Source organism: Anabas testudineus, chromosome 14 (assembly GCF_900324465.2).
Source record: "Anabas testudineus chromosome 14, fAnaTes1.2, whole genome shotgun sequence".
In the NCBI taxonomy this organism is placed as follows: Eukaryota; Metazoa; Chordata; class Actinopteri; order Anabantiformes; family Anabantidae; genus Anabas; species Anabas testudineus.
Window position 1 is genome coordinate 10,035,713 of NC_046623.1, and position 14,108 is coordinate 10,049,820.

The following is a 14,108-nucleotide window of genomic DNA, read 5'->3' on the forward strand; positions in this document are numbered from 1 at the left end:
TTATCTTTACATTACTGAATCTAGAGGTTTTCATATATTAGTGTAGCCCAAGTCCAGCAAAAAGAACTTCTGATTGTAACCTCGGCCACATCCTTCACTCTATCTCTAGCAAAGCATAGCTGGCAACACCTAAGAGGTGGATTCTCTCAAGTTTTTCATTAGATTAAATCTGCTTTTAAATAAGACAGAAAATGAAAGCCCCCAAGGTGCATGTAGTAATAATAATGTAATATTTTATTGATTGACTCAGGGAAATTCTTATTTCCCTCCAGTTGTGTGGTCTTTCTGGCAAAAAAAAAGTTCCTAAAACAGGGGGAAAAAAGAGATGTGTAACTGCTCTGCTCTTTTTTAAGCATTATTACTTAATGCTAAGAGACAAATGGCAGTGGAGAAACGAAGGAGAGGAAGAGTTATCTGTTTTTCCTGACACTGAGTCCCTTTATCCTCCACCTCCTCTGGCGTTACTAGGAATTACTTATCCGTCCTGGTGATATTCCTGACAACGCAGCACTAAATTCTGCCTCCCTCACACATTTCTCCCTCTCGCTTTCTCTGTGTGTGTGTGTGTGTGTGTGTGTTTGTGTGTGGGGAGGATCTGGGACGTAGGTTTATTTAAGAAAAGGCGTTGGTGGCATTTGTGTCACCTGAGGCCCTTATTCTCCCTGTGAGAGATGGTACCACTAATCACTCTTAGCAGTGATAAAGTATGCAGATGAGGAAGTATTATAATCCTAGTTTTGCAATGGAGTTTGGTGCTTGTGCCTGTGAGGGTCATGCGTTCCACTATTTATATGTGGCATTATTGGAGTCCTGTTTTACAGGCCCTTTATGCATCAGTGCTGACAAATAGCTGATGGAGAGTCCTCTCTGTTTTACTTGAACTTTTGGATGTGATCACGTGAAACACAATAGTCCACATATCAGCCTTTCTTCTGAACTCACCATAGACATAGAGTACATATTCAGCACTGCTGGTCCCTAGGTGGTTGGTGGCTTCACAGCGGTAGGTGCCATTATCAGTCTTGTTGAGTGAAGTAAAGGTGAGCTCCCTCCCCTCTACAATCATTCTGTCTAGGTCAGGAAGTTCACCCCCATCCTTTGTCCACATCACAGGATCTGGCCTGGAGGTAAGAGGATGTGAAAAAGAATCAAGGCGTGTTACATTTACCCCTCTGAAGCATTATATAAAAGGCTGATATCAGGTGATGCAGAATTTGAATGACTTACGAAGGGTTTCCTTTGGACACACACTCCAGCTTTAGGTACTGACCCTCCTGAGGAACTGCAAGAGAGTGGATGATCTCCACATGAGGAGCATCTAGGACAGATAGAGAGAATATTGAGAGAATTGTGCCACGGTTATCATGGTTTAACGGTAAAAACCATAGGCCTGCAGGATTTGAGTGTGATGTTTTATTTAGCGGGTGTCTATACTTCTTTAAAGTATTATTATATAATATATATAAATATATTTTAGTCTGTCACTGTGATTGACAGAGAAAAATAATATAAAAGAGAACTTTGTGATATATGATTGTTATAATATTATCAAGCCAGTCTATAGAGATTTTCACAGATAATTAATTATTAGAATTTTGCTTAGACCAGCTTTGTGTTGTTGATGAGGCGCATGTAAATAAAAGTGTAAAAATGAAAATACTAGAAATACTTTAACTCTGAAATAACATAATTATAAACTCTGCTATAAATGTAGGTCATATTGAGCCGAATAGCAGCTAACAGGATTCTTTAGCCATAAAAGCTTCAAAGCATATTTAAGTACTTCAGCTTTCATGTATTTTCCTTTTTTCTTATAGTACGTCCATATGAACTCTTCTACGTGTGTGTACTCACAATGGACCTCCAGTACTTCAGTGGCCTGCTGTGGTGCTTGTGCGAGTGCCACATGGTCCACTCTGCAGGTGTAGGCCACTCCATCATCATTTCGGTCCACATGCAGCTGCAGAGAGCTCCGAACTGTAAATGTCTTCCCACTTGCATTCACCTCTTTAGCACCTTTGGAGAGAGTTACACACAATCAGCGATGCAGCACATTTATCTCGCAAGGTGTGTTGGCTACATGTCAACATGATGCTCAGTAGTTTGCACAATCCATCAAGGTTGTCTACCCATATAGACAAGGGCCTGTAATCCATCCGCCCATCCATTATCTCAGCTGCCCTCTTAAGGGTGGCAAGGCTGCTGTAGCCAATCCCAGCTGTCATCAGGTGAGCGGCAGAGTACACCTTGGACAGGTTGCCAGTCTATCAAAGAGCTGACATATAGACGGAGGCAATCCTACACACTGAAATTCACACCTATGGACAATTTAGAGTACCAAATTAACCTTAACCCCTAATCCTCTAACCCTAGTCCAACACCTAATCTAACAGCATGTCTTTTGAGGGAGCACCTGGAAAAGATGCAAACTCCACAGAGAAATGCACCAAATAGGCCAGTGGATTCAAACCTAGGTCCTTCTAGCTATGAGGCAACAGTGTTACCCACTATACCACAATAATGCAACACAATAATCACCTAAATGGCTTTAGTTTTATTAATTTTACTGCTCTACTGACACTGATTATACAGTATTTATAGTATCTTCAACATAGTGAACACAATCATAGCCCCCATTCGGCAAATGCAATGTGTGAAGCTAAGCTGAGTTTAAAAACCCAACCAGTGAGAAAGTGCTGAAGTAATGAAAGAAATATTTTACTTCTTCTAATGGAGCCACTAGAGTAAGAAAATCACCAAGCTACTTTATATAGAGTGGATGTGTTTAGCCTCCAGATGGTTGGTGCTTGTTCTACATGATGTACAAGTGTGATGTATTTCCTTTTGTGTACAGTTCCTAGTTACAACATCATACTCTTAAAATGCTCAGCAAGAACCCAGTTGATTTTCAAATCACAACCATGAATGCATCACGTAAAAACATTTCCAGAGAACTACAACCATCTCATGACACTGTTGTTCCATCTTTAGCTCTTGTCTCTAACACTATGAATGCTTTGTACCTCTGGTGATCTGTGTACCTCAGCACAGACTCTTATCACACATTTCCCAGGGTGCTGCTTTGTTACTTCTAAGAAAACCCATCTTGCTCACCTTCATTGGGACTATTTGAATGTAATGTTTGTATTTTCACCGTGGACCTTTTTAACCACCTCTGACTTCACCTGCAATCTCTGCCTGAAGCTTCCTAGGCTTCACTCCCACACAATGTTTAAATTGCACCACTTTCATGCACTTCACTTGTACGTCCCCTTCCAATCTTACCACCTCACAATCATTTCTGGCCTTGCAGGGACAAAAATGTTACAAGGGCCAATCAAACATTTGGCAAACACGTGGAGCATCTAGAAAAGACGGAGAGAGCGCTGTAACATTAGCAGTAGTGTCATTATGCACTGTCCTCTCCATCTGTACAATTAGTTCTCAGAGGTATCCTCGCCACACCTGCCTGGTAATCAAACCCAAACAGCTGATCCACCTGCCTATGTCCGCGAACAGCACAGCCACTGGAAAGACGTGAAGTCCTCCAAAGCTTGCTCTAATTATCTACTTGATGTCCTGAAATTTGGCATACTCCTTGATCACATCGTTCCAATTTCTGCTTCATTTGCCTCCCCACTGATGTAGGCCCTAGATTAGCCAATAGCAGATGACATTCGCCAATGTTTGCCAATTCCTGATGAAGTTTCAGCCTACGCATATGACATCAATGTTCTACAGCAATAAACTCACTCATACCTTGCATAACTCCTCACTGATAGATTGGATATTACCTCTTGGCTGTTTTACAACTTAATTTGCTGTATAGTACCTCGAAACAGGTGTTTGTTTTTTTTTTTCTCTTCTTCTGAAACACATCTGTTCAACTGTTCAACCAGTCTTTTGGGGGTAGTTGGTCTGCTCACTTCATGCCAGCAGCAAGCGTTTAAAAAAACAATCCAGCCTGTTCCTCCACACTCCTACAAGTTTTGTTTTTTCAAAGGAGAAAATAAATACCCACTATATTTGATTCAGCTGTCCAGACTTATCTGTGGATTCAGATGTTGCTCTGCTTTGTAAAATCTGTTTTTCTGTGTTCTCATAGCTAATTCAAAGAGACATCAGTGTATGTACAGTACTTGCAGTCACTTTATCATGCTGGATGCCTTTGTTTGTACGTCCTAAAGAGACTGTTTACGCTCCGTATCCTTTTCTCCTCTGCGCTCATCTAAACTTTCTAAGCATCCCACCCCACTGTCTCCTCTCTCTTTCCATTCTGCCAATCAACTCTTCTGCTCAGTCACTTCCCCCATCTGAGGCGATGAGGCCGCCTCCCCTCGAGATGAGAGAGTGACAGGTCTGCCGTGTTGGTACAGTAACAACATGGGAACATGGCTGTTTTTCTTCACATAGAGGGAAATTGCACAAGACAGAGAATGGAAAAAGAGTGGAGCATTGGAGAGAGAGCGAAAAAACTGCATCTGTAATATCACAATAGGCTTCAGCAAACCTTCTCTTAACATCCTATTCTTTGTGCTGGACGCTTAGACATTGCACAGTTTGTGCATATATGCTGCTGAAGACCAGAATCAAGTCCACCAATGCGATAGGCACTCAACAGTGCTCTTGTAGCAACTAATCTTATGTTCTGTCTGTTCTTAAACTTTTCTATAACTAAAGATTACTTCTCAAAGTTAGTTCACAATGTTTATATCTCATAAGCTCCAGGAGAGATCAAGAAATGCACCTTTTCAATAATTTTGCTGTTTGATTTAAGTGTCCAACCCCATTTAGATTCTTGTTCCTTGGTGATTTGAATGGACTCTGATTGCCTCAGTGTGATTTAGCAGAAGAGCACTACAAAGTTCATTCTTATCATTATTTGATCTAAAGTCTTCTAACGTCCATCTGAGAACATAGTGACAGTTGTTTAATGGCAAGTAGTACTTCATCATTAAAGTGTGTGTTTGCATTCACACTGTTGGCTTCTGCACTGTTGTGTGTGTGTATGTTTGCACAAGACTGTGTGTGCATGTGTGCGGGTGAGAATAGGTAAAATTGGTCTATAAATATCTTATCACATTTTAGGCACAGCTGAAAAGAGCAGCTGACATCAAGCTGCCATTAAAGCTCAAGCTTGTCAATCAAAAAACTCATTTGGCCAATCTCATCCTGCACATGCTGTATATGCATGTGTGCATGGCCACACACACACACACACACACACACACACACACACACACACACACACACACAGCAGTTCAGCAGTTCTTTTAGTGACTTCTTTGAGGATGAATATGAAGAATTCTGCAGTGTTTTGATCTGTACTCATTTCAAATCTGCACATTTTGTTGTGAAACACATCTCAAATCGAGTGGTATTTTCTGTTGCAGCCCTTAAATGTAATTTAGGATAAAACGCTGAAATAAATGCCATAAAATATTGCAAGTGAATTATTCAGCTACTTCAGGATAGAGGTCACATTAGTGTGTAGCACACATTCATACGCACATAATCAGAGTTGAATCGCATTGCTTTTTTAAAGTAACCAAAAAATGCTTGAATTTGCTGTGTGTGATTTCATTTAATTTCGTTTTAGCTGGCAAACAAACTTAAAATGCATCTTCTTTAAGCTGCTGGGCCTGTCATAATAGATGCGGTATTAGAGTGTATAAATTTTAAATACAGCCTGCAGCAAGCCCTTGTGTATTGTCTAAACCTGCCCTCTCACATTATACTGTTATTATATCTCTTGCACAGATTCTTATCAGTCTACTCATTGTTAGAAATTGACATTTTTGTTGGGAGAATGTGTTTTTAAAAGTAAAGTGAAATGGTTTTTGGAATGATTTGGGGGTGTTTGGGAGTGTAGCTACAAAATAAAAGTGCCAGAGAATGTACTGTAGTGTAAAAGCTTGCCACGGCTATTCTCTGTTGCATTCATAAGTCTTGGCAGTTGGCACTGGCAGGGAAGGACAAACTATTGTAGGAACAACAAATTTTATTTTGTGTTTTTAATTAGCTCATAATAAGTCCAAGGGCTTATTTTAAATGGTCAAACAGCAGTGAGCTCACGGGTGCAGATTTACCAGCGTATAAATATAAAAATGTTCTTATGCACATAATTACGTGTTCAGCCTGTACAAAAAAAGTCCTCTATCATCATGGGCATTTTAAACCACTTATGTTTTTTCCACATAAGAAAACAGACACCATCCTGCCGCTTTCACCTGTGCTCCCTCTCCTTAACAAAAAGCCTGGCAGTTTCTGCCTGTGACTGCAGCACACTGTGCAGTGGGTGGCTGCTCAGAGCTCTGCATCATTGCTGTGAGCCAAGACAGAGCCTTAGAGGATTAGAAATGGAAATGACAGGCGTAAAAATGTGAGAATCTGACCCCTTAATGACATTTTCACAGGAGAGAGGGACAACCAAATAAAGGAAGGGGGGGGGGGGGACAGAGACAGAGCAGGACTAATCATCAACAACAGAGGCAGAGCTGACTAATCCTGGAGGCGGGGGTTCGAGGGTTGACTCAACATTTCCTGAACTGTATCCCATCTGCGGTTTAAAAACAATTTGCTCGAGCGAGAACAATAAACATTTTTCTGTGGGTGAATGTGTGGATAATCAAAATATACAGTAAAACAAAAGCACTCATTTAAATACTATACAATTCCCAATGCAAACAGGAAGAAGGTTGCCTGCAGCTCCAGTGCGATGCTGATAAGATATATTGTGCCCTCTGCCATCTTCTCACTTTTTCTGGCTACAGTGCAGTGTTCAGGGAGCTGGGCCTGTAGGCAGCCTGTTGGCATCCTCCCGTCTTACCTGTCTCACCAGCTTGACTCTGTGAATATCCGTCAGGAGACGATGACCAGGGAGCACTTTTCTGTGTTTTTTTTTCTGTGTTTGGCAGACACGTGTGATATGTCCTTTGCAGCGAGCGTTCACAGCTAAGAAGGGTCTACTGTGGATTCACAATGACAGCTTCCCACTCTAAAAGAAGAGGTCTGGTTGGTCTCAGAACCTTGGCATTTACAACCGGACAGGTGCTCTACCTCCAGAATGCTGCTCTTAATGGGCATAGACAGAGGGTGCAGCAGTCTGATCTCCCCTTTTTTCACCACCACAGTGCTCAAGTCTAACTCTGTTAACCTGATCACACACTCCTATGCTGCCAAAGCCCCAAAAAAAAAAAAAGAGGAGAGAAAGTAGAGGAAGCACATGTGATATTCATACTTGGGATAGTTCTGCTCTTCACTGTAGACATTGTGTGATTGAAGAGTGACAGAAGAACGGAGAGACTTAACTCTGGGAAGAGATGTACGCATAAAAACAGGTAACCAGAGAGATGTGTGTCATCTGAGCCCGTTGCCTCGGTGGTGCTAATTAATATACCAATCCAACTGATGACCACAGATCGCATTTCAGGCATGTGCTTACATGTGTGTATGTGCATACTTTTATGTTTGTGCTATGCATACATAGTGAAGGTGAGAGTGAGTGTGAGTGTGTGTATGTGTGTGTGTGTGTGTGTGTGTGTGTGTGTGTGTGTGTGTGAGACTTGGACATGTTTTATTCATGCCATTGTGACTCGCAGGAGCCATCTTGAAATTACATCTTTAATGGTCATTGATCCACTCCACCCCAGGGAGCTGGAGAGCATAAATGTAGTCCCAACACAGACTTTTTAAGTAGCGTGTAAGGTTGTCTAACACTTGCTGAATTGACTGAAAATGTTTTTTTTTCAACTAGAAAACTTTGTTCAATTCCTCAACTTAATTCTTCTTTGAGTCTTCACAATGTCACAAGCAGTCTCATCAACTTTCAACATGATCCTCTCTGAACTAAGCTCCTATCGCCTTCTTCCTTTGCCTCAACAGCTCTTTCCAGAGCCAACCTTAGAATAATGATGGCCACCTTAGTCTGTCCTCAAGCACAATTACCCTTAAATGAAAAAAACAGGGAGCACTATTCAAAAAGGTTGTTCAGTCGCTGCGCAGACTTGAGTGATAGCATATTGAAAAGTCTACACATGACCTAAAGCAGTGCACGGTACTGTGTGTCTGCAGTAATAGTTCCTTGTCCTTGACCAACAAGTTTGACAATAGAATAAGGATATGACCGCAAGCGAATTTGAATCAAATCTCTGTGTTTTTTTCCTTAAGCCCCCTTGGAATTGAGCTATCGCATAACATGATGAAGCAATAACCTCTACAGTTTAGGTCAGAGAGTATGATAATACTAGTACGATAGAGAACATCCCCACCCTTATTTGAAATAAATATTCATTTCATCCCTGCCTTGCTTGGTCTCCACACAGCTCCCTCTGGTTCAGTGGTGTGTAAACAAGTGCTACATGCGGTGATATTGGCAGAGGTCTCTCTGGGTTACGGTGTGTAACTGAGATAGAAATATATCATTACTGGGTGGGGACTGAGGGGATCTGAGGGACAAAGAGACTGAGAAATAAGAATATTGGATTCCGTTCCACACACACAAGCTTATGTCCTTACATGCAGGCTGTCTGCTCCATCTGTCTGTTTTGCTCGTGCACACATATACGCTGATACACACACACACACACACATTTAGCATAGGGTGTCCGTTAACTGCATGCGAATGGGTGATGGACTACTCCAGTGGCTCTGCTGGTAATATAATCTTCTCCATACCCCCAGATCCCACACCAATATGTCACAATTGTCATTTTTTCCCGGCATGGTCGCCCACAATCAGATGGCTTTTCACACTGAACACACCCTGAACCTTTCGGGTGATGAACACTTCAAGGGCGCTGCCGTGCACTGTGTATTAACATGTGTTGCCCTTTTGTGTTTGCTAGGTTTCATGTTTATTTATTTAGTCCATTTTAAATGTGGAAAGGAAACCACAGTGCCAGGGAGTGACTTGCCAGAGTTTCCTTTGAGTTTTCCCCCATCAAAATGCAAGACACAGTTACACATACATCTCCAGACAAACTCTCTACCAGTGTCATTTATAACAAGTCAGACAGACTGTATCCATATAATAATTCACACCTTCTTATTACTATAAGAAGTCAGCCAATTAGTGGCAGAAATGCATTTATGGTGTGTCAAAGCAGAACAAAATGTGCAAACGTGTATGTGTCAATCATAAGCTTGAGAACAGACTTTTTATTTGAACCAAACATGTCCTGAATATGTCTGACAAATGCATCACACTGAGCGAACTGCTAATTAAAAACAGACACCTACTTCTCAGGATAGACGGGTATTAATCAAGAGATCAATGTTTTCTTTCATTTTTGAAACCAACAGGCTTTTTATTATTCATATAAACTTTAATATTGTACTCCTGTGGCTATAACACAAAGGTATTCATGATGAGTCTAGTCCGCCAGCGATGGAAACGTGTACTTAGAGATGTTTATGGATTTGGTTTGATTAGAGCTAACTTTCGGGGGTGTTAGAAAATCTGATTTGATCTGAGAATTTGATTATGTTTCAGGAAGTCTGAATAAACATGATGACATGGATTCGACATCATCTCCCAGCCACAAGTAATTAAATGAAAAGATCGCCATGATATCTGCTTAAACCTGTGTGGAAAACCAGCATTGATTTGGACTTATCTGTTTGCTAATCTGGAGCCTGGGAAACCTTAATGTGAGATAGCAGCCGGAGCTGTCTGGGCTTAAGTTCGGGTAGAAAGGGTGTAATGACACAGGCTGAGACAGCTTTTCAGTGAATTCAGTGAGGGCCGAAACATCACCTTCGATCGAAATTCTTGACTTGTGCAATAGCAGATCAGACAAGGATCTCCTAATCTGACATTTGAATAAAGTCTGAAGGTTCTACTTTCTGCTCTGGGACAATGTTACCAAGAGTTCTGTTACAAGGAGAAAATGACTGCATAATACAGGTGTTTTTCCTTCCCTTACACAAATCAATATAAACATCTGCCTACATTATTAGTTTCCCCAATATATATCTGTTGAAATAATGAAATCCAGTATGTAGTACAGAATACAGTACATGTACACATAAGGCGGAACCTGCACTCACTAATTGTGGAAAACTGAAGTACAACTCTTTCACGGTGAATAATACTGATATAGAATTGTACAAGGCCCACATTAAAGACTGCAGTGTGCCAAGTTGAGGAGAGATTTATAGCATCTGACCTTAATGAGAAAGCAGATCCTCTGAGACCATCTCCACTTCAAGCCGCCAATGATAGCTCTGACTACCTGTTAACTTTCTGTGGTAAATTAATAGCACACTATGTCCTGGCTAAGTTTCCATTTGCCTTTCAGGGAGCTTTTCTCTCAGTAGTGGGCCACCGGGAGACACGATAATCACCCACAGAGACACAATAGGCCTGTAAGGAAAATACTCACTGTGCTAATTAGTGTATATTCTCTTTCTATATACTCTATGTATCTCAGAAGGACAGAAGGAGGGAATGTATATGGAGATTCACTCACACACATGTAAGTTAATAAGCCAAAGATTCCTCAGATTATAGTATACATGACATAAAACTGTGATAATGGTTACAGAGAGTGCTTTATGTCAGTTTAATGAATGATGTGCAGTCAATGTTAATGAGCATGCTTCATTTCATATAAAATATTGCATTGTACATTCATTTAAGAAAGGGAATAAATGGGCACCAGATGGAGAGACTATTCAGAGCTACTGGAGAAGCCAAAAAAACTGCAGAAAGAAAAGTATTAATATGCAAAAATCATGCATGCCTTGGCAAAAATGATTTTTGTGGTTTATTAATCCTTTGTTTAAGCAGGGAAATGAACTCTGAAGCGTGCGTGTATTATGCATCCTAAATGCTTTTCATAAAGCGAAGTTTGCTTCATTTAATTGGCCATTTAGGATGTGCAACACCTGGCTGCTCGTTATTCTCATTACAGAGTTTCAGTGATCTGTTGGGTTAAACAAAGATTTTGCGATCTTGACAGTGTCTTTCCAACCATTTGCTTTGTTTTTTTTTTTTTTGCCAGTTTAAAAAAAAAAAAAAACCTGCGATTTTCAATCCCTTCTCTTTGCTTACACTTGCATTAATTTAAATTACAAAAGGGTGATTTGCATTTCGTTATTTGCCTTTAATCTGCTTTGTGAAACAACACAGGAGCTCGTATAAGTTCTGCAACTGTGCTGATGATCTTTGACAGTCTGTCCCAGTGGGTTGTGCATTTTATTTGATACAGAACCGCATCTGTTTCTCTCTTTCTCAGAAACCTAATTTTGTCATTTCGTGTCCCTGGCTGTCTTTTCTCCGGTATCCTCCCTCATTCCTCCCTTTCAAACAATTACAAAGCGGATGGTTGATTGAGCAGAACAGAGCAGGAGCAGGGTATAAACAAGGTGTGTAATCCAGTCAGTATGATTTAGAACAGCCTTCTCATAACAGGTTAATGCATAAGTCTCAGGCCAGAGGACACACACTGAATCTGCTCTACTAGAAACAACTTCTTCATAAAATTAATTAACAAAAACAAAACACTGTTTACACACCCAGCTTCATTTGGATGTGAGGGGATCATTCTGAAATACAACACCCACTACTATTGAATTTCTATTTGACCACACAGCAGAGATGGGGGTGGCTATCAAATTTAGAAATATCAGTAAATAGTTATTACTGTAACAACATGGCAATGACACAGCTTGATTTATGGTTTCTATTTTTCAAACTAAGTAACTGAGTTGCTTTACTGTGAGAAATATTTAGTACATTCCTACGTGTAGATTAATCATACTTCGAAATAGCAGAGCCTAAGTGATGAAAGGTGTATAACTTTTTAACGCAAAAAACAAACAAACCACTGATCAACTTTATTTTCTGCAAATAGAGAAGTATTTTAACTCCTGACATACTGTAGTACTCTGCTCTGTGTCTCCCACAGATCTAAATGCAAATCCAGATTTTACTTACCTTTGACCTCCTTTTCATTCCTGAACCAGCGCAGGTCAGCGGCAGGCTTGCTGCCCTGGGTCATGCAGGTCAGGGTGATGTGGTCTCCCTCCTTGGCAGGCTTTGTCAGGCCATCGATCTCTGGCTTCTCCGGTACACCTGTAGAAAGGAACGGAAATCACAGCAATGGAACTATTTCACACGCAGCGGTGTGTCATTATGCAACGGCAATATAATTATGCCTTATTGACGGCTCTCCTCCAGCTCGCCCTCCTGCAGGGAGATTAGAGCACGCTCTACACAGCAGCATCCCTGAGAACGCCATCAGAGAGGAATGTCGCTGACACATGGGTGGATGGTCTCTTTAGCCACTGGGCCGTCCCCTCCTTTAACGGCTGCTTCACACCAATTACAAAATACACGCACATCTAGTGGTGTCTAGCCATGCAGACAGTTTTGATTTTCTTTGGCCAGGTCGTGAGACACCTGCTACTACCACAAAAAACAAAAGGGGTGGATAGAGTTTTGTTAAATTTTAAAATTAAACAGCATGTCTCCTTTGGAATTACTTTGTGCTAAAAAAAAAACAGGGAAACAGGAAATGTAGCTTGTATAAGTGTACATACAAGCATAGGCTGACAGCCGCAGAGGAGGTCACAAGGTGGCATAGAAAATGTTAATTACTAGCTTTTCCTGTATTGAATGTTTTAAGTGCGTCTGCCCTTCTAATCCCAGTGAGAGGTACGTCTGCTTCAGGCTGAGTGACTGAAAGGTCTGTCAGTCAATGCCAACAACTGACTTTGGCCTTGTCTGTCTCACCACCTCCTGTAATGTTTATTGCCAAAGGTAAAGGCCTTCCTCTTTTCTGTTGACTATCCTGTGTTTATTTTTAACAGCAGAGCTGTTTAGCACATTCTCGGCTGTGCAACACGACCTGCGGTTGTGCACGATGGAAGAAAATGACCTTAGAATCATTACAGATGGGCTTCCAAAAGAAGCATCCCCTCATTAACTTAAAAGGTGACTGGTTTGAATCCCTGCTTTGCTTCACTGGCCTCTGTGCCTCCACGGTCACCATCATCCTTTCTTTTTTAATGAGTCTTTCAGACTCATCTAAAATTTCAAATATCATTTTACTAACAAGATGAGTGCAAAGAACAAAGTGGCACCAGTTTAGTCTATGCTTGTATCTCTTTGAAGCTGGCACCCTATATGATCATGACATTATTAAACCATTTTCATTCATGTGTACATCGGTTGTGTGTTCATTTACACAGGCAAAGGTCCAAAGTGGCAACTCATTTTGATTATGTGAGTTAAAAAAGGGCATTTTTTCTCAAGTTATGATCATTATACTAAAAGTGATAACTTGAGAAATAATTAACCACAAATGTTTGGAAAAATGTGCAAAAATGATCAAACAAATGACATAACTTTGTAGCTTGTAGCCATTTGGGTGTTGACGTAATAGGCCTAAAAATATTTTGATTGCATTTACAATTTTTTCATTTGTCAAAAATAGTATGTGAACACGTTATCATTTAAAATAATTTTACTATTTCCATTACCCTTTGGTAGTATTCCCTAGGAAGGAGCATTTTAGCATTTTAAACTTGTGTGTCAGCCTGGTTTTTCTGCCTTTAGAGCCCATCAGAGTACATAGACAGCACTTGTCAAAGTCGTTGATGATATTAGATTAAATCTAGATGCAAACAAACTGTCAGTTTGGTAACTGAGGTCTAGCCAAGCTCATCTAACCTAATGCTACTCATGTAACTTTTAATGTGCATGTCTTCCTGTGCCTAAAGTGCAGTTTTCAGCATATGTCACCAAGTATTATTGTGATGTGTATGTTAATGATTAAGGTTGGCTTGAATCAAAAAAGTCTATGATGGTTTTTCTTCCACACTGAATGACAGCAGATCAAATACAGTGTTCATCTTATGCAGTCACGTTCCCCTTGGGTGGCTTGAGGCTGCAAAGCTTTAATCCTTCTCACTGGTTGTGTGTGTGTGTGAGTGTGCATGTATGTGTTGGTGTAGAATATTGTGTGTGTGTGTGTGTGTTGCTCATTTGTGCATCATGGATTTGCCTCTGCTGTTATGTGTGTATGTGCATGACTGTTGAAGCATGACCAACAGCATTTTCGAGACAAGAAAAAGAAAGAAGAGTGCGGTTTCTGATGCAT

The 14,108-nt window shown here is 40.6% G+C and overlaps 1 protein-coding gene across 2 annotated transcripts in view; it reads right to left on the reverse strand.

Annotated features, from left to right (window-relative positions):
- Positions 1–14,108, reverse strand: part of cadm2a (cell adhesion molecule 2a) — a 179,616-nt gene that overhangs the window by 20,789 nt on the left and 144,719 nt on the right. For both annotated transcript variants that reach the window (XM_026371635.1, XM_026371634.1), the window contains exons 5-8: positions 11,942–12,079; positions 1,855–2,016; positions 1,228–1,318; positions 943–1,121 (exon numbers count right to left, since the gene is read on the reverse strand). In XM_026371635.1, coding sequence (XP_026227420.1) covers positions 943–1,121; positions 1,228–1,318; positions 1,855–2,016; positions 11,942–12,079 — 570 coding nt within the window. The remainder of the gene's footprint in view (positions 1–942; positions 1,122–1,227; positions 1,319–1,854; positions 2,017–11,941; positions 12,080–14,108) is intronic.